The sequence below is a fragment of the Stylophora pistillata genome, chromosome 5, assembly GCF_964205215.1.
Source record: "Stylophora pistillata chromosome 5, jaStyPist1.2, whole genome shotgun sequence".
NCBI classification, from domain to species: Eukaryota; Metazoa; Cnidaria; class Anthozoa; order Scleractinia; family Pocilloporidae; genus Stylophora; species Stylophora pistillata.
In genome coordinates, this window is record NC_142523.1 from 2,253,406 (window position 1) to 2,281,046 (window position 27,641).

General features: G+C 42.5%; 3 protein-coding genes across 3 annotated transcripts; 2 read left to right on the top strand and 1 right to left on the bottom strand.

Moving 5' to 3' along the window:
• Window positions 1-3,069: 3,069 nt before the first annotated feature.
• LOC111347146 (uncharacterized) lies at window positions 3,070-10,531 on the bottom strand. Its single transcript, XM_088759511.1, has one exon. The coding sequence runs from the start codon at window positions 9,894-9,896 to the stop codon at window positions 3,528-3,530; it is 6,369 nt and encodes a 2,122-aa protein (XP_088615637.1). The 5' UTR covers window positions 9,897-10,531; the 3' UTR covers window positions 3,070-3,527.
• A 10-nt stretch (window positions 10,532-10,541) lies between these two features.
• LOC111342221 (uncharacterized) lies at window positions 10,542-12,373 on the top strand. The gene has a single exon (XM_022949269.2). The coding sequence runs from the start codon at window positions 10,563-10,565 to the stop codon at window positions 11,946-11,948; it is 1,386 nt and encodes a 461-aa protein (XP_022805004.2). The 5' UTR covers window positions 10,542-10,562; the 3' UTR covers window positions 11,949-12,373.
• Window positions 12,374-13,472: 1,099 nt separating this feature from the next.
• Window positions 13,473-27,527, top strand: LOC111342223 (uncharacterized). Its single transcript, XM_088762158.1, has 8 exons — window positions 13,473-13,608; window positions 14,906-15,682; window positions 17,266-17,601; window positions 23,724-23,949; window positions 24,786-24,973; window positions 25,529-26,100; window positions 26,314-26,414; window positions 27,098-27,527. The coding sequence occupies exons 1-7, from the start codon at window positions 13,554-13,556 to the stop codon at window positions 26,410-26,412; spliced, it is 2,253 nt and encodes a 750-aa protein (XP_088618284.1). The 5' UTR covers window positions 13,473-13,553; the 3' UTR covers window positions 26,413-26,414; window positions 27,098-27,527.
• The last annotated feature ends 114 nt before the right edge of the window (window positions 27,528-27,641 follow it).

Below are 27,641 nucleotides of genomic sequence, written 5' to 3' on the forward strand. Positions count from 1 at the left end.
GAGGGGGATATTTATTGGCGTGCCAATTTTCAATTGACAAAACTAAAGATGATGAGTCTGCGGTTCTATTTTATACTGGATTCCCAAACTATGGAGCACTCATAAGCTTCTATAATTTTATTGACCCAGTGCTGGCAAAGATGCAGTACTGGAAAGGAGAGAAATTGTCGAAAGAGAGTCAGCCATACCAAACAGATGATAACAGAAGTAAGCCGGGGCCTTCAAGAAACTGTCATTCTTGGATGAATTTTTGCTCATACTTATGAGACTAAAGGCTGGGTTATTTGTACAAGATCTTGCTGATAGATTTGGGATCAGCAAGAGCCTGGTGTCCAGAATCTGCATTACATGGATTAATGCAGTAAATGGTTTGAACCCGGGGGTAACATGTGAAGGTGTAGTCTGATCGTCCGGGTGAGTGTAGTCCTGAGAAGGACTGTTGTCGGTGGCAGTGACTGACGTTTCGACAACCTGTGCGGAAGTCATCATCAGAGTCAAGTGAGTGATTGTTGTCAGTAGAATGTTCTTATTCCAGTTCGTGTGAAATGATCGGTTGGTTTTGCCGTGATGTTATTGGCTGTAAGACTCAAGTGACGTAAGTCGTTCGTGATTGGTCTGTTTCGGTCTGTCGGTGAAGCTAGGTTGTTCTTTTTCGGTCGTTTGTGATGTTTATGTCGTGAATGAGTCGTTTGTATGGTCACAACAAGACTGACTGAACACAGACGGGCGACAAGGAAAGGTGATGTCAGCAATCACATTGCTGAACACCATCGACTTACCAACCACAACATTGACTGGGACTCTGCGCAATGCCTAACCTACAGCACTGACTATTTTCAACGACTGACTCTGGAAAGCTGGTTTACTAACTTAGAACAGACTCCCCTAAACAGATGTCAACAACTACCCGCCCCATACAAACGACTCATTCACGACATAAACATCACAAACGACCGAAAAAGAACAACCTAGCTTCACCGACAGACCGAAACAGACCAATCACGAACGACTTACGTCACTTGAGTCTTACAGCCAATAACATCACGGCAAAACCAACCGATCATTTCACACGAACTGGAATAAGAACATTCTACTGACAACAATCACTCACTTGACTCTGATGATGACTTCCGCACAGGTTGTCGAAACGTCAGTCACTGCCACCGACAACAGTCCTTCTCAGGACTACACTCACCCGGACGATCAGACTACACCTTCACACATGGATTAATCTTAACTATGTGGAACTGAAAGAACCTTTCCCATTTCCAGCACAAGAACTTGTTCACAAAAATATGCTGCAAGAGTTTGCTCAATATGCAACAACTAGGATTATTTTAGACTGTACAGAACTGTTTATTTTTTCTCCTGTGAATAATAATGTTAATTATTGTCAATAGGCTCTTTGAAATGTTATGTTTGAAGAATAGAATTTTGAAGCTCCTTCCCATAAAGACAGTTTAACTCGCGTTTTATTGTCATGCCAATCACTTCCCTTATTTACACAATGTACAATGGTACCTTATCTTGATTTTACAAGCCCAACATCATCTTTTTTTCCCTGAGTACTAACAACATTAATATTAATATTTCTTAATGTAAGGAAAGATTACACCTAAATCAATTTGAGCATTAAATTTGAGCCGGTGAAGGTGAAGCAGCATTGACAGTTGACACAGGTGCTTTAACTTCTTGGTGAAATAATTCCTGTTCAACTTCAAATGACTCTCCTTCAGTTGTCACAGTTGCTACCGGGACCCTTTTAGCAGGCATTTTCCATAGTTTTTTCGGTACTGACCAGTTAAATCAAGATGGTTCTGCCCATATATATAATAATTAAACTCATCATTTTATAAATTTATAATTTTACATTTTAATTGTACATTACAATTTTATAATTTTACATTCAGTTCACAGATATCGTATAAGACCACAATACACAAAGAAATATAAATATCACCTTTTTAATAAGGAGAAAAAAGTCCCCCCCCCCCAAAAACAAAAATCCCAACATAAACACTTCAATACCGAAAATCAAAGCAGGCATTTTCTTTCGGTATCCAAGCAACAAAACAACCGTACAAACATTATAAACCTTTCACCAATTTCCAGCGATCTGCCCACGTTTTTTCGCATGTCTTCTTTTTTGAAATGTTCTGAGCACAAAAAAATTGATTTTGTGATGAAGAATCCGTCCTTTCCATGCTGGCGATTCAGGAGATTGCACCATCTGATTCAGTGCTGGAAGTCAATCGGAAACTAGAAGAAATGCAGACCTGTTGGATTGCCTGCTTTGTCATAATAGCTATTAGCACAACCAAAAAGCGGCACAGTGTCTTCCTCTTCCTTTCGAAGAAGAAGGAGGAATATCCTGCGTAGGGAAAGTATCGTTCATTGTCGAAATATCTCGATGAAAAGGACAGCGCACCACCACATTTCACTAAACTCTCACTAGAACTCGCAACGCGACTCAACACTAACCTCGCTATCATGTTTGCGCGGTTACACATTCAATATGGCGCCGGGAACTGTAAAAAGGACTATTGGCCTCTGCACCCTGCTCTCATGACTAGCACACTTTCTATTTCTGTCTTACGCCCAATATTTCAGATTCATGGTTAACGACCACACAACCCTTCTCAGACAACTCAAAAGAGTACGTATCGAACATTTCATTGCAAAATTCGTACCTGGCTATTGCGTGACGATTATACACGTTTCAAAAATTGGGGCCGGTGACTGAACGGTATATGGAGTTTTCGCCCAATTGCAAGTTTGCTCCCTTCCGCCCTTGTTCAAGAACATATTTCTTTTCTGACGAAATGATAATACATTTACATCAACATGCTGTTTTCGTTATCTGAGTCATACAGCGTGACTACGAAAGCACGCTAAGTCGCAAAAGAACTAGAAGTCGCGGAGGACGAGGTCCAACATTGTAATTGGGGTCCAGTTTCAGTTTACTCTGTCACGGACAAGAAAATCGAGAAAGCGGAAGTAACGAACGGTGAATAGGCGTTCCTGTCGAAGCCTATCCCAAAGTCGATAAGAACGTGACGAGGGTCAGAATCTTTGTAGAAATCCCCGTTTTATTCTGAAAACAATCAGTTAACGGCTAAATCACAATGCTGCTAAGGTTACGAAAGTTACCAACATACCGACAAACCGGCTAAAATAACTAACAAGAAATCCAAAAAATAAGAACGCCAAGATAAAACAACAAAGCCTACCGATTATCGACGTTTGGTAAAGGATCCGGAGGCGGACAAGGTAAAATTAAACAGCTTCGAAAGATACAAAATAGCTCGAGCACATGCACGTGGAAAAAAGGAGCCGTGTTTTTTTCTTTTGTATGCCCGGATGTCGGGTGAGAAACCGCTGTCCAAATGAGGGCGTTGAGCATAGGCCTCAACATGCTCCCCCCTTTGAACTAGCTAAACTTAAGAGCACGTTCAACAAGGCTACTCGGATCCTAACAGTTCGTAAAAAGCTCAGCGTTAAAAAAGGCAGACACTAAATGTTCGTTGCTAATTTGACTCCTCCAGAAGACACAACTTTGAGATTGGACGCAGCAGCGTCGAATTCTTGGTCTTGATCTCGGCTGTACGAACCAGGCCATCCTTGCCAGGAAACACCTTTGTAACTCGACCTAGCAACCAGTGACCACGAGGGGTATTCTCTGTTACAACAAGGACCAGGTCGTTGACTGCCAAGTTGCGCCGTTTGAGAATCCACTTCTTGCGCTCCTGAAGCAGGGGTAAGTATTCACGCAGCCATCTAACCCAGAAGTGGTTTGAGAGAATTTGGCCCCTTCGCCATTGCCTGCGGGAATACAGGTCTCTGTCTTGGAAATCTCCTGGCGGCAAAGACATCCCTTTTCGTTGTTGTAGGAGATGACTGGGAGTAATGGGTTCGCAGTCATCAGGGTCGTCGCTGCTTGGGCATAAAGGCCGACTGTTGAGTATTCCGACTGTCTCAGCAAAGACAGTTCTGAGGGTCTCCCTGGTAATGAAGGCATGAGGGTGACCTAGGATGGCCTTCATGGTACCACGGACACTCCTGATGAGTCGCTCCCACACCCCAGACATATGGCTGGCGGTTGGGGGGTGGAAATGCCACTTTGTCAATGGTTGGCAATGCCATTCGACATCTTTCTCATGCAGGGATCTCTGAATGATGTTGTGGTCCAGGTCTTGAATGGCATCTCTAATTTCCTTTTCACCACCAGTGAAATTGGTACCATTGTCACTCCAGACTTCCTTGACGGCCCCACGAATGTTAATAAAGCGTCGCAGGGCTTGGATGAAGGCGTCTGACTCTAAGGATCCAACATCCTCAATATGGATAGCCCTGCAGGTGAGACAGACGAAGATGCATCCATAAACTTTCTCAGAGCTACGACCCCTCTTGACGTGGAAGGGACCGAAGAAGTCCACCCCCGTGTAGGTAAAGGGTGGCTCATGAGGTGTGAGTCTGGGCTTCGGTAGGTCTCCCATCATCTGTTTCATGACACCTTCATGTCGTTTGCGGCAGGCTATGCAGGAGCGTAGTATACGTCGGGTCAATGCGCGGGCGTTGAGAATCCAGAATTTCTGACGCAGTGTAGATAGCACATGTTCCCGACCTGCATGTCCAAAGATCTCATGGTGATGTCGAACAAGCAGTGTAGCAATGGGATGCTCGCTTGGGATCACCAATGGATGGATGGCTTGAAAGGCTACTGGTGCATGTCGTAGCCGGCCTCCAACGCATATTGTACCATTGACGAGGATTGGACTAAGTGTACTTAACTTACTGTCTTTCTTCACAGGTTTACCAGACTCCAAGGCTTCCAGCTCTCCTTGGAAATACTGCCGTTGGACCCTTTTTATGATGGCCTTTGAAGCGGTGAGCATCTCTGTTAATCTGATCCCGCCATGGTTAGATATGGCTGGTACACTGCATTTGGACCTGACAAATTGAAGAAAACGCATGATCAATGCCACAGTCCTGACCAGCTTAGGCCATGAGGAAAACTTCCTCAACAATTCATCCAAGGAGGAAACAGCTGTAGCTGTTATACTCTGATTGGTTCTCGGAGTGATTACTTCCTTGTCATTCTCCAGGATGTCACCCACTTTGCGGTGAGGCCAATGTTCCTCTGTTTGCCATAAGAATTTGGGTCCAGTCCACCAGCGGCATCCAGGGTGAAGGGCTTCTATAGGCATGCCTCGAGATCCATCATCCGCTGGATTCAGGGTTCCTGGGACATGATGCCACTGATCGGGTGTAGTATGCTCATGGATTTCCTCTAATCTGGTGGCAACGAAGCGATGGAATCTTCTCGTTTTGTTCTTGATATACTGGAGCACTGTTAGTGAGTCGGTCCAGAAAACAATGCAGTCGATGGGAAAATCAAGCTCAGCCCTAATGAGGTTGCTGGTTCGGACTGCCATCAGGCTCGCCATGAGCTCGAGGCGTGGGATGGTTGGTCTCCTGAGGGGTGCATTACGGCATTTACCGAAGACAAAGGAGCAGTGTGTTTGGTCACCATGGTTGTCACTCAGTCTTAAGTATGCAGAGGTTGAGTAGGCATACTCACTTGCATCGCTGAACATGTGGAGTTGAACTGTGCAATTGCTCGGCATACTTAAGTTCCTGTAGCAGCGAGGTAACTGGATCTCCTCAAGCTGTGGAAGAGAATGTGTCCAGCGTCGCCAAACTTTCAAATGGTGGTCTTGGATTTCTTCGTCCCATCCAACCTTCTCTTTCCAGAGATCTTGAATAAGCACTTTGACTGGGAGCACAAATGGTGACAGGAATCCGAGAGGGTCGAACAGCGAGCTTATGGTGGAGAGAATTCCACGCTTCGTGGCAGGTTTGGTGGAAGTCACTGTCTTGAAGCAGAATACGTCCCTCTCAGCATCCCAGTGAAGACCCAAGGTACGATTGATTGGTAATCTGTCCAACTCAAGGTTAAGAGTTGGATTGGCTCTTTCTTGGGAAGGAAGCGCAGACAGAACCTCTCTTCTGTTGCTCAAAAACTTGGTCAGGTGAAAGCCGCCCTCTTTCAGCATGGCAACCAATTTAGAGGCAAGGGTGATTGCTTGATCAGTTGTCTGAATAGACTTAAGGAGGTCGTCGACATAAAAGTTACGACGGACGGTTTCTGCAACTTCGCTGCCATACTTGTCCTCATTATCGTCAGCAGTTTGTCGCAAAGCTTTATTGGAGCAACAAGGGGAGGATGTGGCACCAAATATGTGGACCTGCATCTGGTACACCTCGGGTTCATCTCGGAGATTTCCAGTCCACCACAGGAACCGAAGGGCATCGCAGTCTTCAGCAGGTACCCGAACTTGGTGGAACATCTGTTCTATGTCTGCAATGAGAACAACCTCCTCCTGTCGAAACCGCATAAGAACACCTGCTAGGTTGTTGATATAATCTGGACCTTGTAGGAGTTCATCATTCAACGAAGTGCCTTGAAACTTTGCCGCTGCGTCGAACACTACACGGATCTTGCCTGGTTTGTTGGGGCTAGTAACAGGGTGGTGGGGAAGGTACCAGGTCTTGTTACTTCTTTGTTCAGCATGTTCTTTAGTGAGCTTACGAGCATGGCCTTTGGCAATGTAACCATCGATAACTGAACGGTACTTCTCATGCAGGACTTCATCCTTCTCAAGGCGTCGCCCCAGGTGACGGAGACGTATTTCAGCCATTGCGCGGTTGAAGGGAAGGTCAGGTGGATCACGTCTCCAAAGGAGTCCCATGCAGTAATGGTCATTTGACTTTGAAATCGTGCTGTTAATAACCCGTTCGGCATACCTGTCTTCAACTGACATGGACTTGTAAGGTTTGGTAGTGCCAAGAGACTCCGACTCCCAGAAGAGTTCAACTTGATGGTGGAGGGAAATGTCATTGGCGGAGGTATGGATGTGGTAAACATTGTGGCACTGTTGTGTCGTTCTTTCACCTGATCTACCGAGGACAGCAAAGCCAAGGCACGAACGGATCGCGATGGGGTCATTTGGTCCTCCATGACGAACCTCCAGGGGAACAAACACTTCAGGAATATTTGTCCCTATGATGAGTGAGATCTTCTGCCTTTCAACTTCCGGAAAAGGAACATCTTGAAGATGCGGCCATCTTTCTTTGCTTATGGCTATGCGCTGGTGGCGCAACGGGATGTTGAGCTCTTTCCCAGACCACACTTCCTTAAGCTGAAGCTGTTGTGGCTGTTCGTCAATGAGAGACTCAACTGCAAGATTAACCCTTTCTCCCTTTTGAAGCTCATTGCAACTGCTCACAGTTGAGAGGAGTAAATGGTCAGGTCGGCCACAGAGTCCTAGGGAGCTGACCAATGATGGGTCCACGAGAGTGACTTCAGATCCGGAGTCTAGCATTGCGTAAGTGGTAACAGCCAACCCATTACTGCCAATTACTCGCACCGGTACGACCTGTAAGAGGACTGTTTCTGAATCCCCTGACCCTGCAGTGGCACAGACAGGCGTTGAGGTTGTGGCATTGACTCCTGAAGCTTGGTCCTCCGAAGTAGAATTTCCAGGTGTCTGCTGAGCCTGTGTTTGATGAAGGAGCGAGTGGTGGAAGGCACCACATCCTTCAACTCGACATCTGAACCTGCTGGGGCAGGTATCTGTTGAGTGTTCGGTACCCTTGAGGCAGTTAGGGCACAGCCTCTTCGTAGTAACGAAGGACATCCTTTCCTTTGGCGTCTTCGCCTTAAATGCTTCACATCGGTAGAGTGGATGTGCTTGACCACAGTGGCGACAGCTATTTGTTTTGTCTCTGCCTCTCTTTGGAGGCGTCTTAGGTGGCGGCCTCCCACCATCGCTGATATTCATTGTGTATTTAGGAGTGTCCATTTTCTCATTTGGTGGCAGCCGTTTGTTCTTGGAGTTGTTATTGTAGTTGAACTGCTGGGGTTTGCCACTGACTGGGTGGTTAGCAATGTTTGCATGCTTGTTCACAAAACCAACAAAATCCGTCAGAGTTGGGAAATGTTGGCCCTTTGTTTCCAAGTCACAGGCCAGTGTGGCAAACTTGTCCTGAAGTGGCTTTGGTAGCCGTTCTGTCATGTAAACAATGTTACCTTGGTTGACTTGCGACAGACAGTTCATGGACGTTAGCGTTGCAAGGGCTCTTGTAGCAGTATCAGCAAATTTCCGAAGGTTGATCTTGTCGCTGACAGATATGGGAGGACCCTTTACCAGACTGTTGATGACAGAGTTAACAATCACACACGGTCGTCCATACCGTTGTTCGAGGATTTGTAGTGCTTGATGGAGTCCATCTTTGGATGTCTCAAGGCCTGCTACTGCCTGTTTGGCGTCCCCATCTAAGAACTGCACTAGGCGAGTCATTTTGCTGCTATCATCCATATCTTCTCGTGACATCACAATGCGCTCAAAGCGTTGCTTAAACAAGGGAAACTCTGCAGGGATGCCACCAAATTTCTGAAACTGAATAGGTGGGAGGTTTTGGTTGTATGCAAGCTTTTGTTGAGTGGTTGAAATCTCTTTCATGGCTGTAGCAACCATGGCAAGAACTTCTCCCTGAACAGAAGGCATGGGCGTTGCATTCACACCTGAGGTGCCCAATGGAGGCTGAAAGGGCGTTGCCCAAGGAGAAAGGCTGCTTGTCACGGGCACGCTCGGACCACTGACAGTAACAGATGAAGCACCACTCTGAGAGGTGTTCACAGTCGTCACTGGTAGTTTGGTAATGGGTGGAGGCTGATAGAGCAGTGTCGGCGGAGTGAGATTGTTCATCACAGGTGGGCTGAGACCGCTGACAGCGGCTGTGGACGGAACACTGGTCTCGGGTTTATTCAAGGGCATGATTGAAACTTTGGTGGAAGCTGACATCAATGAACTCTGCACTACGGATGTAGACGGATTGGGCTGCACGAAAGAAGCATGGCCACTTAATACCAGTGGACTCAGATCACTCGCCAAGGTTGTGGATGAAACACCAGGGAGGTGTGCAGGCATGGCCGATACATCGGGTGTCACTGGTGGTACAGAATGCGTGACAGAAACCAACGGAGGATTAAAAATGCTGCCAGACAAGGGTGGCGCACGCTCGAAAGATGTTGACTCCACTAACGATGACTCGTTGTCTGAAACTCCCCCTTCCATTTCTTCCGTAAGTTTGGCTTCTAAGTCCGTAATGGCAGCTGCCTTTCTTGCTTCGGCGAGCTTGAGGTCTGCCTCGGTCTTTAGGGATTCCAGCCTAATGATGGCCTTTAGTTCCTCTTCCTCGGCTTCTCGCATCCGGGCAAGTTCACGTTGTTTTCTTTTCAGCTCTAACATCCTCATTTCTTCTTCAATTCTCCGTTGTCTCTCTTGTTCCACAAACGCAAGAGCCAGTTGAGCCTTTTCCGCCTCTAATCTGCGGGCTTGTGCTTTCGAGCTGTAAGTGCTGCTTGAGCGTCGCGATGATCGGTGACTACGTGAGCTCGCGAATCCCTGATGCCTTAAACCAGTCGGTTTCTGCAAATCCTCCATTACCCACTCATTGAACTTGGTTGCTGCGTTGCAAATAAAGTTTTCAACACTTGTAGAAAGGCTTGTCCTTTGCTCAGCTAAAATGTCGAAACGTTCAGCATTTTCTGTTCTTTCGCCTGGTTCAGCGACATCCATAAATTTATTGTGTGACAAAACGAAGTTCTTCCACAGCGTTTCGTAATGGTCGAACCTTTCCTTTACTAAGGTCACATTCGACGGGTCTTCGTCCTGTAACAATGTTTCAATTTCGTTCTGAACTTTAGTAAGAGAGCCAAGGTGACCAGCACGAGAGCGCTGCAGGGATAACGCTTTCTCCCGCCTGACATCTTCGGAATTTAACAGTGTGGAGGGTCGCGACTCGCGTTTGTTGACATCGTTGTTTTCCATTTCACAAGGAAGGAACTTCTAATTTGCTAACATGTGAATTAACGAAGGTGGAACGTATCGAATTTTAGCGATTCGCTGAATAATTGTGGTGTTTTCGACGGAGGTTGTCGCTTGTGAAGGTGAAGGTTATCTAGCCAAGTTGACCTTGTGCATGCAAGCGAATCTCAATGGTTAATCAGTGAACGGCGCGATAATTGCTATCGAGACGGCGAAAACAAAGCTAATCGAATAAAACCATGAATAGGCGTTCCTGTCGAAGCCTATTCCAAAGTCGATAAGAACGTGACGAGGGTCAGAATCTTTGTAGAAATCCCCGTTTTATTCTGAAAACAATCAGTTAACGGCTAAATCACAATGCTGCTAAGGTTACGAAAGTTACCAACATACCGACAAACCGGCTAAAATAACTAACAAGAAATCCAAAAAATAAGAACGCCAAGATAAAACAACAAAGCCTACCGATTATCGACGTTTGGTAAAGGATCCGGAGGCGGACAAGGTAAAATTAAACAGCTTCGAAAGATACAAAATAGCTCGAGCACATGCACGTGGAAAAAAGGAGCCGTGTTTTTTTCTTTTGTATGCCCGGATGTCGGGTGAGAAACCGCTGTCCAAATGAGGGCGTTGAGCATAGGCCTCAACAAACGGCGAAAACAATAAAACAGTATGTCTCTTTCCAGCCTTTTGAGAAATCAAGGAAACGAATTTTTCCGTCAAGCTCGAAGCTTAAACGCAAATGAATCACCACTGCAAGCAAAGGATCTTTATGAGCGGGCGCTTTCTTTTTACTACCAAGCGAAAGACAAATCTGAGACCCGTGAAGAAGAATGTTCCGCTACGAAGAATATCGGCAAAGCTGCATGGAGGATAGCTGAAGTTCTTACCAAGAAAGAACCGCAAGAGAAGCCAGAAATGATCATCTTCTATCTACATGAGGCTATCAAAGCTTTGTGTAGAGCTTACGACATCGGTGAAGAATGGAAAGATGCGGAGTGGCGAGGCGAAGTATTCGAAACAATCAGTGTTTGTTTACAAGAGGTGATCGATGTTTCAGAAGCGTTCGTCGACACTGATCGAAAGATCGCACAGCTTGAGAAACTCGCTTTCATTACCAGTGTTGACGAAGCTTCAATCGACCTGCACATGAGTCTAGCTACACTATATTTTCACGATGGTACGACCAAATTGCAAAATGGCGACTACAAGAAATGCCTCTCTCGGATGACCGATTGTTATCAACCCATTGAAGAAGTTAAAAGGTTATCGAAGCGCGGCGATGACCCCAGGGTAAACTATGAGATGTTGAACGAGGCTGGAGTCTTAGAGAAGGATGTGTTCTTCCACACTTGTGCCGCTAAATCCATCCAAGCGCGAATGATGGGTGATGAAATACTTCAGAACGCCTTGTTGGAGCAGGAAGAACTGCAAATGACTCTGATCTTTGAAGTCATTGACTGGTATAAGCAAGCTGTCGTTCTTTCAAGAAATGTGGATATCGAGCAAGAAGCTAGAGCTGAAAGTCGCCTGGGTTATGTCTATGACAAAGTCCTGAAGATCACCCTGCGAGCCAAAGCTTACTATACCCATTGTTTCGAGCTGGCAGAATCATTAAAACCTCGCATGTTCACAGCCTGCCAGTGGTACAAAGACTGCATAACAACCCTGAAGAAGTACCAAGAAGAGGCTAGACAGAGAGACGACGAAGAGAAAAGCAAAGCGAGAGCAGGTTTCTTGGAGGAATTGTCACAAGAACTGGCGGAAATCGGAGCTCACAGAGGTCTTGCAGTGGAATTAATCAAATTCTTGTATACCAACTATCCACCCAAAACTCCAACTTGGAAAAAACCGAGCGATGAAGAAATGGAAGACTGGGATGAATTGGAGACAACTTCCAAAAGATATAAGAGGCTTCTTATTAAAGCTCTCGCCGTTTATCATCCTGATAAAGTGGATGAAGAAATGTATGGAAAAAAGTGGAAGGTACTATGTGAGGAAATAACAAAAATGCTCACATTTCATTATGAAAGCACGAAAATAATGTCTGACGATTAGAGTAGACTAGAAACTTGTATAAATGACACGTAGTGTAATATCTATGTAAATTTACCACCCAGTTTCTTTTTTAGAACCAAAACAATTGCAGGTTGAAACGCTGAATTCTTTAGTATTATAATCAATGGAGTTAGCTCACTTTCTTTACGTAAATAAATATACCAGCCACGAGGAAATTTTAAGTTAGGCAATGAGAAAATACGTTCTATAAAATATTATATTATTTTACATTGATTTAAAATGCGGTAAACGCTAAGCAAAACAAAAAGATGGACTTCTGTGGTTGTACGAACTTTTTTTTTTAATTTAGTATGAACGTTTTTAGAGACCATAGTATATGATCCCTTAAACTATTGTTAAAGCGAGAGTCATTTATACAGCATCTCGTTGTAATTTTGAAAAATAAATTGTTGAGAATTGAACAATGTTTCGTCGTCATATTTAGGTAATAAAAGCAACTACAGTGAACAGCTTTATTTAAAACGTAGCTTTACACATGCGCGCGCTCTGATTGGTTAATATGTTCCTTCCATTTCCTGGATTAATTGCCCGTGGGTTGCATGCTCACATCAGTTTGTTTTGGCTTTTTTAGGTGGTTATTTGATGATCATTTCCTTTATTCTCGCTTTATTACACGACTCGGGCAGTCAGAGGGCCAATAACTAAAATCAATCAATCAAAATGCTCTATTGCCGGTCAATATTCTCTCATTATTACACGACTCGGGCAGTCAGAGGGCCAATAACTAAAATCAACCACTCAAAATGCTCTATTGCCGGTCCAATATCCTCTAAGTATTGGACCGGGCAGTGTCCCGAATGGTCCCGAATGATATTGCACCTGTGTCCCTTTCAACTTCAGTCGTATAATAAATCTCTTATTAACCAAGCTTGCTCGGGACCGTACTGGAAGAATATCGGCCCTCAGTCTTTTTTGTACGGACCTCGCTGCACTCGGTCCGTACTGTCAAGACTTCGGGCCGATATTCTCCCAGTACGGCCCTCGCGCTTGGTTAATAAGATATATGTATTGGACCAGGCACTGTCACAAATGGTCCCAAATGATACCACACTTGCGTCCCTTTGAACTTCAGTCGTATAATAAATCTCTTATTAACCAAGCTTGCTCGGGACCGTACCGGAAGAATATCGGTCCTCGGTCTTTTTTGTACGGACCGAGCGCAGCTCGGTCCGTACTGTCAAGACCTCGGGCCGATATTCTCCCAGTACGGCCCTCGCGCTTGGTTAATAAGATATATATATCACCCCTGTAATTCAGGAGTTATTTATTGTGAGGAAAAATCACACTGAGGATTCAAATCGCTAAAGAATCAGAAAACATGCTGAGAGGCCCTGGGAACTAGATAAAGTTTTATCATCTGGAAAGCTAGCTTTCAGAGTAAAGTTTACGTACAGCATTGAATTTAAAAGTCGTGGACTTGGATTTTGATTAGCAGAGCAAAGCAAGAGTTAAAATGAATGACGCGTTTATAATTGTTTAATAGCAGTCTATTTCATTACTTTCACATTGTGACGTAAATCACTCAACCGTTCGATTGTGGGTAAGTTGCAACGAGAAAAATGTAGCGATGATTCACGAGAGAAAATGAGAGTACATCGGATTGTTTTACTTATCTTTGCATTTGCCTTCCTTGCTCAAGGTAAGTGAGGTATTTCTGGGATGATTTAACGTTTGACGCGCTTTTGAACACTAAACGGAAAAGACGAAATTAAATGCGAGAGATACAAAAGAACTCCCTGCTTGTAAGGGGAACTTTGGGAAAGTGAAAGTCTTTTAGTTTCTGAATACTAGCTGCAAGTGTGATTTTAGCTTTCTAATGCCAACTTTGAGCTATTGGGGTTCTCAGTTATTGACGAATCACACAAACTGATGTAACTAAAACACGCGTGCATTTTTCATATGCGGGGAATCTTCATTACACCTGTAAAATTTATTTCTGTTGCAGAAGAATAAGTGCAGTTAAAAAAAAAAAAATGGAAATGAAGAGCAGAGAGGTTAGGAGTTTCCCCTCCATGGTCGGGTTGGTCAAAGCTGGATAACCCAGGATTAGCGTGAAATTTGATTTCAGATCTGAAAGCTTTAAGAGAAAGTTCAGTTTAATTATTTTGTGTCTACAATTTGATGATTGGATGCTCTGAAAAGAACAGGGAAAATTATCTCAGAAAGGTTCTTGAATAGAGAAATAAGGAAACCTGAGTCAAAATTTAACCCTGGGTCAGTGCTAATCGGCCTTCGAACAACTGGACCCAGGCTTTTCAATTCCAGCCCACGAAAAGCAGTAAATTTCAGTCCCGCGCACTCGACCCAGACTTTTGCGGAATACGGGACAACATGGCGGCCTGTCTTTACGTTGTAGATGTGTTTCTCAGTGTTTTTCAAAAAGCAAAATAATGTCGTACGCTTGGCCGTTGACGACTGTTACAGACGTGTCTTTCCCACAGTCCAGTATATGTACTCCTTGGTAAGAACTTGCTTGTTCTGGACGCACATGAAGAGAAAGAAAAGCCAATAAGCTGGAAAATACCGATGGTTTGTTCCGATTAATGCACGAGTCTCGTAGCAAATTTCCAAAAGTATTCGTTTATTTTAACACCCACCGTTTTTTGAACTTCCGAAGTGTACTCATCGTATAAATTGATGAGTTTTTTTTTAAGAATATTTTGTCTGGATATTACAAATTCATCACTGTGTCGTTGATAAACTTTTCAGTGAGGGAGGGACTTAGAAAAAAATAAAATTCTCAGAATTAATTTGATTAACTTATGTATATTTTTTGGTGGTGATTCCTCACAATTATTTTGTATTTTATAGTTGATTATTACTTCAATTCTCATTACCAGCTATCTTGAGATTACAAGGCAAGCAAACATAACCTAAATGCATTGTACTGAATGTTGCAAATGACTGATTAGTTCTATTTCTTTTCTGATTTCTAGGAAAATCTTTACCATCTACATTTTCAGAGGAGGCAAATGTTCCCATTGCATTACCTTTGGTATCTATCAACAATGGATACCAGGGAATTGCAGATGACTTCAATGATGACAGTTCAGAAAATATTGGGGAAGCACCCCCAAAGAGGCCACCCATCAGCCAAGAACAGACACAGTCCAATGGAGATAAAGCAGATGGACTGAAAGAATTAAAAAAGGAATTTAAGCATGGGCGCTTGAATCTAAAACACCTTTACAAAAAGTTGGCACCCCTCCTTAAAACAAGCGACATTCAACATACTGGTTCAAATATCAAGCCAACAACCAAATCAAGCCAACAACCAAAAAAATCAAAAAATGAAAAACAAAACCCCTCAAAAAAATCAGAGAAGACAAAGATGGATAGGAAAAGTGGTTCTGGGGAACTTTCTCATTTGAATCTAAAAGGTCTTTTCAAAAAATTAGCACCTCTCTTTAAAACAAGTCCATCCAACAAAAAGTCTGGGAAGAGCCACATTCCATTGACTGGTATGAATATTCCTGTTGGCAAACAATTGTTTGGATCTATGAAGAAACCTCTACCACATAAATCAAGCCTAGTCCATAAAAAGTCTGGAAAACCAAATCCAAAACAGGAACGACCATTTTTAGGTGAGGACATTGATCTAGAAGAGGCAAACATGGATAGTGAAACTGGATCTGGAGAATCTTATCAGGACATGTTTGAGTCTGAAGAGCCAAACAATGTTGTAGGCCCTCAACTGAGAACAGGAAAAACAGGTATGACATGACTTCATTCTTATAATAAGGGGAACATTGTGGGCATAGCTAGGTATTTTTGAAGTGTGTGAAGGAGCAGGCTCCCTGTGTCACAGCATCGCAGGCTCCCTGTGTCACAGCATCAGGCAGAACATTAAGGGCATAGCCAGGTTTTTTCAGGGCCGGTGAAGGAAGGGGCAGGCTCTTTGTGTCATGGCAGGTAATCCGTGAAGAGAGCTTGCACAGATTTAAGAGCAAAATCAGGAGAACAGACATGACTGTCTCGATTGATGATGGATGCAAAAAATGTGCGTTCTGTAATAGTTGATTTTTAACTCTAGGACACTAATAAATAATTTTAACTGTTAATAGGTTAGGTAAATAATTCTGTAAATAGGTTCCAGATTTCTTATTTTTAAAGCTTTTACCCTGTGTCCCCAATTAGTTCTATGCGCTAGGTTTTCACGACACATAAATAAAGTTCACTACTACTACTACTACTTGTGGAAAATCACCTCACGTAGCCCTGACCCTGGGAACATGAAGAATGCAGAAAATTAATATATCGAAGTTCAATGGAGATTTGGTAGCCCAATGGTTACTGTTTCATAGACAACACCTCCCGGTTAGCTCAATGGATAGAGCGCTGGACTGTTGTGCGGGAGGTCGAGGGTTCGAGCCCCGGCCGGACCAACACTCAGGGTCTTAAAATAATTGAGAAGAATTTGCTACCTTTCTATAACATCAAGAAATGGTTAGATATTCTAGTCTTCTCGGATAGGGATGAATAAATGGAGGTCCCGTCTCCTGCAGGGTTGGGGTAGGAGACGTTAATTTCCCACACACGAGATTACTGTGTGATGGATGTCCTCCCCTGGGGTGGGATATAGGGCGCACTTAATTTGGAGCCTCGCTCTGTTGTGCGACCCTCACCACACTCTGGTGAAAGTGATTAAATAAACACTGTTCCTCACACTATTCTTCACTTCAGCTATGTCTGAATAGAAAACAGGAAATTCCAGGGAAACCTGATGAGGTAATGGAGTTTAAGGGGGTTATATGTACCTTTGTTGAACAATTTTTGTCAGAATGCAGAGGCTGAGTATACACATCTCAAGGCTGTACTCTAAGGAAAATTGAATGGAGCGCAGTGCTCTGAAACTGTGAAATCCAGGGTGCCCAGCATATGCTTTGTATGAAAAAAATAAAATTTCCGAGTTTCCAAGAGCAAAAGTAAGGCATCAGGGGCCACCGGGCACTGCTAGAGCACAGCCTTGCATCTCAATGTTCCTACTTCATGCTGTTGAAACACAGTCAGATAGCTCCAATAGTGGTAGTGCACTTCTGGTTTCTATAATGTAAGTTGGTGATAAATTATGTCAAACTCATGAGCAACCACATGATTAGTTTCCTTTGAAGAGTTTTAAACTTGCTCTAGAATGATTGGAGATACATACACAGTCACATAGGTGAGCAAGGACTACTATAGGGCACTTAGATCAGTTGATGATCAGAAATGATGATTGTATTTTAGATTTGACTACTGGACATTTGTTTCATATGAAAACGTTCACTACTAACAACAAGACCTGCTAAATATGTAGGTGAGCCAAATGCATTTGGAAGAGAGAATACTGAAAAGACTCATGCACCAGATGTCAATAATCCTAGAAGCTCCCTGAAGAGTGACGGTCAGTTGACTGGTACAGACATTCCTGTAAACATGCAAGGATTTGGATCTATTGAGAAGGCTCTGCCTACATTGTCAAGCCTACTAAAGAAGCATTGGCCAAAACAAAACTTGAAACGAGAACGATCATCTTTAGACAAGGAAGTTGATTCAGAGGAGGTCATGGATTCTGAGAGTGGTTCTGGGGAATCTTCTTCCAAAACACCAAGCAATGTCTGGACACCTCCTCAACTGGGATCAGGTGATTCAGGTGCGATATTTAGCATTTTGACCCCAGGAGTAACATGATTGATGGCAATAAATGTGAGAGATTATGTTGTTCCAAGACAAGCTTCTTCATCCTGTGGATGCCTTTTTTCACCAATGCATCCAAGTGAATTATGGGAAACTGTTCAGAATCCCAATGAGTTATACATGTGTGTGTGTGTGTGGGGGGGGGGGGGGGAAGGGCAGGGGGTTAGGGTTAGGGTTAGGGTTGGGGGGGGCAGGAAATGAGTTGGGGCAGGAAATGAGTTGGGGCAACTTGCAAATTAAAATACTTTTAGGCTAGTATTTTAATATGCAAGAATGGTAGATCACATGTTCAAAAATTCTTACTCAGCTTATGTCACAGAATCTAACTAGTAGAGCTCCAACAACAATGATTCTCTAGACCTTTTGGCTAAGGCAGAGATAGGCAAAACTCTCAACAAGCTGTCCCACGATTAGAAGAATCCCCAAAGGATTCGTCCTCTGCATGTCAATTCTCCAATCTGGTCTCTAAAGAGCAACAGTTGGTTGTCTGGTACAAATGGTCATGTCCATAACTCAGAGTTTATATTTGCTGAGACACCTTTACCTACAAAATCAGGCCTGCCCCATAAACAGTCATTAAAGCCAAATCCAAAGCCCAAACAACCATTCTCAGATGGCAAAGTTGATCCAGAGGAGGTGAACTGGGATAGTGATCATTATGATTATTATAGTGGTTCTGGGAAATCTTCTCTGGAAAGGTTTGAAGCTGAAGAGGCAAATTGGAATGTTGGATCATCTTTGGATTTTGAATTGGGACCAAGGGTAACAGGTGTGACTTCAAATTACTGTCAGTACTTACAAGGGGTGTGGGTGTGTGCAGAATAAGAAAGTGGCCAACAGATCAGGGGAGATTGGGTAACCATATGAGAACCTACTGGTTTTTGTGCAAGACTGTCCTTTCCAAGTTGGCTGAGGACTTTGTGGTTGATCGTTATGTTAAACCAGCTGTACTCGCTAAGGTCGACCCTCGGAAGTTTGGCACTGTTCCCGGTTCAAGCACCACCGAAGCCCTAATTAGTATGACTCATGCCTGGTACAGTGCTACTGACGGTAACGGGGCGTCTGTGCGGGTGATTCCCTTCGATTTTAAAAAGCCTTTGACCTAATCGACCACCAGATTTTGGTCAAGAAGCTGGGTACATATAACATCCCCAATGCTGTCATCTCATGGATTATCGACTTTCTCACCTCGCGCAAACAGCGTGTTAAACTCGGCCACGACTGCTTCTCAGAATGGGGCGCGGTCCCAGCGGGAGTTCCTCAAGGTACAAAACTGGGGCCGTGGCTGTCTACCATCATGATCATCGAGCTGGATGTTCCTGGCATCGATCTCTGGAAGTATGTTGACGATACTACTATTTCGGAGACGATAAGCAAGAACCAAAACAGTCACATTCAAGCTGCTGTTGACACCCTAGCAAGCCGTGCGACCGAGGATAAGTTTCAACTAAACGAGACGAAATGCAAATAACTGCTCATAAACTTTAACTCTAACAACACTACTTCTTTAGATCCAGTTGTTGTTAATGGAAAGCCCATTGACCTAACTACTAGTGCCAAAATACTAAGCCTTAACATCTTTAATGATTTGAAATGGAATTGTCACATTAACTCCATTGTGAAGAAAGCTAAAAAGCGCTTGTATTGCTTATCTCAGCTTAAACGCTCTGGTCTTGGTACGCGTGAGTTAGTCCAGTTCTTCTGCACTTGTATTCGTCCGATTACAGAGTATGCATGTCCTGTCTTCCATGACGACCTTCCCGTGTACCTCTCCAACGAACTTGAAGAAATACAAAAGCGGGCTACGCGCATTATTTTTCCTCTTTACTCATATAATGAGACCTTGGCTGAATCAGGCCTCACTAAACTTTCAGATCGCCGCCAGAAACTAGTTGATAAACTATTTAAGAATGTTTTACAGAATGAACAGAACAAGCTCCATGAACTTCTTCCTACTCGCAACACATGTACCTTTAACCTAAGAAATATGCGGAAGTTTACGCCAGTTTTTAAGACGAACAGGTTTCGTAATAACGGCTGATAGTTTCGAAAGAAACTGTTTGAGGCTACGTCGGTAGGAGTAACGAAATAATTTGGATTTATCAACAAAGTTGAAATGGTAAATTGGCCACCGTAACGATTACAAAAGCTGACGTTTCGAGCGTTAGCCCTTCGTCAGAGCGAATAGAGGAATTGTGGGTTGTGTGTGCTTTTAAAGGCAGAAAATGGAGCTGCGTTATTGGTGGGAAAATGGCAACGAGAAAAACATGAATAAATTACGTATATGTGCACGATCCTTCGCAGTAAAGCACTATTTTAAGCAATAGTGAAAATCAGACCTGAAAAAAATTCAGGCCTGTACGGGATTCGAACCACTGACCTCTGCGATAGTGCAGCGCTCTACCAATTGAGCTAACAAGCCAACTGGGAGCAGGCCATCAAATTAATTCGACATAAACCCGTAGATGATAAATCAAACAACAAATAGATATGAAATACATATATATGAACTGCGGTTATGAAACGTATATGTGCACGATCCTTCGCAGTAAAGCACTATTTTAAGCAATAGTGAAAATCAGACCTGAAAAAAATTCAGGCCTGTACGGGATTCGAACCACTGACCTCTGCGATAGTGCAGCGCTCTGCCAATTGAGCTAACAAGCCAACTGGGAGCAGGCCATCAAATTAATTCGACATAAACCCGTAGATGATAAATCAAACAACAAATATATATAAAATACATATATATGAACTGCGGTTATGAAACGTATATGTGCACGATCCTTCGCAGTAAAGCACTATTTTAAGCAATAGTGAAAATCAAACCTGAAAAAAAAAAAAAAAAAAATTCAGGCCTGTACGGGATTCGAACCACTGACCTCTGCGATAGTGCAGCGCTCTACCAATTGAGCGAACAAGCAAACTGGGAGCAGGCCATCAAATTAATTCTACATAAACCCGTAGATGATAAAGCAAACAACAAATATATATGAAATACACATATATATGAACTGCGGTTATGAAACGTATATGTGCACGATCCTGGCCTGCTTCCAGTTGGCTTGTTAGCTCAATTGGTAGAGCGCTGCACTATCGCAGAGGTCAGTGGTTCGAATCCCGTACAGGCCTGAAATTTTTTTCAGGTCTGATTTTCACTATTGCTTAAAATAGTGCTTTACTGCGAAGGATCGTGCACATATACGTTTCATAACCGCAGTTCATATATATGTATTTCATATATATTTGTTGTTTGATGAATAAATTAGTGGAATGAAAAGCGTTCGTTGATCCCTGTGGGATTTAGACTGCCGGCTTGAAAGATGAGCTTTTGTTCAAGATTTTTGCGGCTTTCCGTGCTACCTAAGTGCAAGGAAAGACCGCAGATTGCCATAATCATTCTAAGCAACATATGGCAATCTGCGGTCTTTCCTTGCACTTAGGTAGCACGGAAAGCCTTAAAAATCTTGAACAAAAGCTCATCTTTCAACCGGCAGTCTAAATCCCACAGGGATCAACGAACGCTTTTCATTCCACAAATTTATTCATGTTTTTCTCGTTGCCATGTTCCCACCAATAACGTAGCTCCATTTTCTGCCTTTAAAAGCACACACAACCCACAATTCCTCTATTCGCTCCGACGAAGGGCTAACACTCGAAACGTCAGCTTTTGTAATCGTTGCGGTGGCCAATTTACCATTTCAACAACTTTGTTGATATATCCAAAAGGTTTCGTAATAGTTTTATTACCTAAAATGCCCTTAAGGCTTGAAAGGTTTTATACAACCTTTTTTTTTTTTTTTTAGAACATATATTTAGTGTTCTTATTGCTGTTTTAATACGTTTAGTCTATTTAACGTAATTATCAATGTTTGAAACTTGCATAACTGCTGCTTTTCATATGGCAAATTTCGCAGGTAGCCTGTGCTTAGCAGCAATCCTGGATAAGTGCTCATTAGGGATATTGGGGTTAGGTTGTGTATATGAAGTTTTGCTGTATAACTGTTCTGCAAGGCTGTGCACTAAGAAAAATTGAAGAGAGCCCAGTGCTCAGAAACTGTGAAATCCAGGATGCCCAGCATATGCTTTTTATGAAAAAACTAAGATTCCTGGGTCAGCCAAGAACAAATGTATGGTGGCCCATCATTGTCACTATAATTTTGATCGTGGGGATTTGATTTACAATTATTACTGCTATTATTATTATTATTTTGAAATAGCAATGGAAGAAAAAACTAAATTAAAAGTAATGTAAAACTGAAAAGCCAAATCAAACGTAAAATACAATTTACGACCAACAAAAAAATTAAAACAAATATTGAAATAGAACTGAAAATCAAAAGGAAAGTCAAAATCAAAAGTTAAGTTGCTTTGGCAGCATGGCCCATCCTTGTCACTACCATTATCCTTTGTGGAAGTTGACAACTTTGGTCTTGCGTATGACGCCATAATTACGCACCTTTGCTTGCCTTTGCGTGGCAAACTTCGACGCGATGACTACAAAGTGGGAAAAGTTTGCCGCAAAACAGAAGCAAAAGCGTACTAAAACAGAATGTAACGACACTAAAATTTCAAAAGCCAAGCGGCTAGCAACTAACAAGCGCAGGGAACGCAGAAAAGTCAGACGTCAAACACGTTCAACTATCAAAATAGAGGCGAACAAAACGCACATAAAAAAAACCTCTCAAATAAAGAACTTACAAACGACCAGATTCATTTACTGGCAAAAAGGCTTAAATTCATTCTAACACCCGTTACAAAACAAAAACAGATCAGACAACAACTATTCCGTGACTTTGATCAGTTCGCAAGGAGAATGCGTCTGATTTACATATTCCGAGGGGAGGACAGAAAAACCCATCCCTGCCACGTCAAATCTACGTGGATACCACAAATACAAAAATCAGTAGCCCTTGAAAGCTATTTAGACGAGGTTAAAAGTGACCTTTCAGAAATAGAGCTCAGAAATCAAGCTCCAAGTATATTGATCAAAGTCGTGTAGCATAAAATCTATGATTTCAGACCTTTTTAATCCTTGTTGAACGTATTTTTCAAGTGCTTCTTTTAGATCGTGATCATCGCTCTGTTGTCCTCTGTTGTCTCTTGCCGCTCTGTTGTCCGCCATGTTATCGAAGCTGCGCCTTCTGGGTAGCAGGGCAGGCAAAGGATCATGGTTGTGACAAGGATGGGCCACGCTGCCAAAGCAACTTAACTTTTGATTTTGACTTTACTTTTGATTTTCAATTCTCTTCAATATTTATTTTAGTATTTTTGTTGGTCGTAAATTGTATTTTACTTTTGATTTGGCTTTTCATTTTTACATTACTTTTAATTTTAGTTTTTTTCTTCCATTGCTATTTCGAAATAATAATAATGATAGTAATAATAATAATAATAATAAATCAACTCCACATGATCAAAATTATAGTGACAATGATGGGCCACCATACAAATGTAAGGCGCCATGGGATCACCGGTCGCTGCTAGACCACAGCCCTGGTGCTGGATTGTGCAGTAAGAGCTCTACCAGTTCCGAAACCTAGCCAGGGAATGGTATGGTGTACTTGGATAGGTATACATGCAGGGAAAAGTAACTCACTGTGCCTCTCTCCTCTAATGAGTTTACTTGTAAATCGGCATCAGTTGACAGTTAGGAAACTGACAAAATGCAGAGGGGCTCTTTAGAACACATGGTTGCATACCGGTGAGCAGGATAAGCTCGGACAATTTGTACCACATTAGGCATTGAATAGCTTAACTTAACTTTTCTTAAGTTGATTAACAAGAGAGGGGGGAAAAGACCCTAAAGGAAATTATCTGCTATTTTCAAACTCCAGAACCCACTGATCCTGAAAATGTCAAACACAGAAAACAATCAAGAAGATATCATTTTGAAATTCTGGCTCATCTTGTTCTCTTCTTGTTTGTTTTCTGTGTTTGACGTTTTCAGGATCAGTGGGTTCTGTAGTTTGAAAATAGCAGATAATTTCCTTCAGGGTCTTTTTCCCTTCCCTTGTCAGTTTATTATCCAGAAGAACAATCAGAGAAAACTACTAAGGTGAAATTAAATTAAATCAGGTAATGAACCATTTGAGGTGCGTGTCTCTGAAGTTCGCTGGAGTGGTATGTCTTTGGCACACGACAGACGTCATGATGATGTTTCTGGTAGAGGAAAAGATAAGCCAAAAAATAGCACGGAAAAATCAGGTGGCCTTTCAATGGTGGTGACCATGCTGCAAGCAATTTTCATTGTGGGTGGAATTTTGTTGGTTGTAATGGTGACTGCTTTCTTTGTTTTTGCTTGGTAAGTTGAAATGTTATAATTCTCTCCCCTCCTTTAGATTTGCCGTTCTTTTAAAACAACATCAAATTTCTTTTGAACCTTCCCTGTGCTTACATGAAGGACTGAAACCTCTAAAATGAACACACAGAGAAATAATTAGATCAGACAGCATGACACACCACAAAAAGGCATGATGCATGTCCAGAAATTTTCCACTTTTTGAGCGTGCAGGCAAATGATGCTCATGACTAAAATAATTTGTGGTGTTTTTTAGTTAGGGTTGCATTTTTGGGGCCTTATTGTTTAGTGGGGGTTTTGTTGGATTAATAGGGCAAGACTTTTTTGCTGTTTACAAATGTAGTAATATAAGCAGCTCTGCATCAGGGCCGTAGCTAGCATGAGGCAAGACCAGGCAATTGCCACGTCTTAATTTTGGCCTTTTTTTAATTTTTTTTCTTAAAGATTGACTTTTCTGAAGAAAAATGCCACGGAAAATCCTTAAAAGACCATTTCTAAACCTCTAGATTTCAAAGTTTTCTGGGGGGCATGCCCCCAGACCCCTCTAGCGGCTCGTACCTTCGGCGCTCGAAACTTGCCTCGTCTTGTCCTGAAATCTGGCTACAACCCTGTTCATACGGGTTAGATGGAATATACCTATTTCCAAGAGCTTCAAATAGTTCCATAGATGCATTTACATACTGTCTCATGTATTCATTTTAAGAAAATGACTCACTATGGGGAGACAGAGATGAGATTTTGATGATGAGCCCCTTTTTTGAAAAACTGCATGGAATTCCAAGCTTGACATTGATTTTTTTTGGGTGTGTTTGTATGTGTGTTTCTGTTTTCATACACAGGCCTGTAAGGAAATATTATTTGCATCTGTGCCGACAAATGGACAAAGATCGAGAATCTGGGCAGAATGTGGAGCTCACAAGTATCAGAGTTGATAGGGTCCACCTCCCAGAGCATGAGTATGAAATGCCTCTACCCCCTCCCCCCTTGAAGAAAGTTACCACGGCTTACACTCCCAAGTCAGCTCCAGGTACTTGAAGCAAAGAGTAGAATCAATTTAGGGCAAGTAAATGCTCTGACTTTTCTGCAGAAATATTCAGTTCTGAGAGGCGAAGAACTTTGCTGTTTCAGGACTGAAGCTTAGGTAGCGCCGCTTCAGACAATTGTGTCGATCTAAGGGAAATATAGAAATACTCTCTAGTTGATAACAGTTACTGTTAGTAATAATGATAATAATGGACGACTGTATTCAGCATTTTTACAAGGGGGCTCTTCATCCAGTTAAAAAGTACATCTGCTAGAAATACAAATAAATTACGTATTTATCATTCTTCAACAGTTTATAATTTAGCTCTCATACTCTAACTCCCATAAGACAGAATATCTCCTTAGGGCTGATTTACACGGTACAACTTTATTGCATACAACAAACTTACCTCTCGACCCAGAGTCAGGCATCACCCACACACTCCACGTAGTTTACTTGGTCTTTACTCCACGTTTTTATTGGCTCTCTGTGAGGCCACTTTTGTTCTGATTATATCGGATCGCGTATTGATCCTTTCGTTTTAACTTGCGCTCAAAGTTGCTGGAAATTTGGTCAATTTGATGAGAGCACGCTGTGGTCTGCAGAGTAATGAACATCTGACCACCAGGACTGTAGAAGGCACCACCCATCAACACGAGGAAAGGAAGGCCGCGGATGTGATGGCTAACGACAAGAAGAGGGACTCGCGAAATTATGAAACGAGGAAGCTCATCAAGGAACAAAGTTCCCAAAGGAGAAACTCGCTGGTTGACAGCATTATAATTGCTAAATCCATCATTGGCGACTGTGCAAAGAATAAAAAGTTCGAGAAGAAGGCCTCACGACGAAGACACATTATCAAGGAGTGCTGCTTAGGTCCTGAGTCAGACAAAGGATTGAATGAAAAAACTGTGTCTTTTGCCGATGAATTGGAGACTGCCTGTTCAGTGATTGCACCAGACTCTCCCTATAGGGAGAGGTTGCAACATTCCAAGGAGAAACGTCGAGCAATTAAGGAGCAGACTTCTGGCAAGAGGAGAGCATCGCTTTCAGACGATATAGAGATTGCAAAATCCATTATTCTGGAGAGCCCAAAGAGATATACCCTTCCACTCAACTTGGTTCAAGAGGTACTGTAAAGTTCAAGTTGTGATAGTTTCACGTTACTGTAGAGAACAATTTCAAGGTTTTCTTGAAACGAAAGGTCAAAATTCTGAGCTCATAAGGTTTGCTCACGTAAGGTTCTATGCAAACAGATGTCAGACCACGGGGATCCCATAGATAGGTCGTACTTGGTCGCAATTTCGGTGTCTCATAGAATTTTCCTTTCACTCGATTTACAGATGATCAACTTGGGCATGGAACCCAAGGACTATGTCAGCTACTATGAGTTAGACTTCGCCAAGCCCGTTTCACCTGATAAAGTCGTCCAAAATGTCTAAAGGTGAGTTTTGCTTGCTTCATCTAGCTCTAGGCCCAGTTGTTCAAAGAGTAGATAACACTATCCAACGGATAAATCCCTGTTCAGCGAATTATTGTCATCAAAATGTACTCCCCTGTCTAACTGTTAGAGAGTTATCTATGCGATAGCGTTACTCACCCTTCAAACAACCTTGGGCCTGTGGTTTTCCTTAAGAGGAAGACGTCAGATAACGTGATGTTTAAGCTTCAAGAATCACTGGTGCTGCTACAAATTCATTAAACAAATCGACCTCGATTATCCATTTTTTACCAAAATGGTAAAAAACTGGAAAGAAATCGTTAGGCATTGCACTGCGAAATTCCGAGTCAGACAGCGAAAAACCTATAAATAAAGGAAATAAGTTTCTAGAGAAACTCTGGTGCTGCGTCGGTGGGGGTGGGGGTGAGGGGGGGGGGGAGTATAGCCAGATAATTTTTTTTATCAACCGAGTTGATAATGTAAAATGACTACTGTAAAGAATTAAAAAGCTGGTGTTTCGAGCGTTAACCCCTCGTCCAAGCGAAAGACGAAGTGCTGACGCTCGAAACTTCTGTCAGTTTTTAAACTCTTTACGGTGGCCAAGTTATATCAACTCAGTTGATTAAATCAAATTACAACGTAAAACTTGACCTTGTTGTACTAATAACCTTCTTTGTTCTTGACAGATGCCTTGGACTGTGAAAGATGTTGCTTGTGAGAAGTCTCTATCATTCATTTTTTTTCGTCACTTTGTATTTTTTTGTTTTTTATTCTTCGTGTCATATCTTACTCTTCCTGATTTCCTGAACTGGAATCTTAGTTAACACTTCTGACTGACAAAAGAAAGGAAATCCAAAGCATACTGTGTACACTTAAAACCAATATTATTACCTCTTTTCAGTCGCGTTGATTCGAACTTAAATTTGGTGCGTTGGCACACTTCTCTTTTTTCCTTGATAAGGAAAGATGGGGAAGAGAAATATGTAAGAGATTCTTTGTTTTCAATTTCGAAATGTACGGACAGTATCGGTAATTTCAAGGCCAGTAATGGAAGGCTCTGTATTATTTGTTCTTGTTCCTTGATACGTTTCTAATAAAGAAGAAAGTTGTTACCTACTTGTTTGAATGTTTGAGGACTGGAACACAACGGCAAATTCCGTTTGTTCTTTTATGAATTAGTCAACCTTAACAAACACAGTATTTTCGTAAATACTGAAACGCGAATTTCCT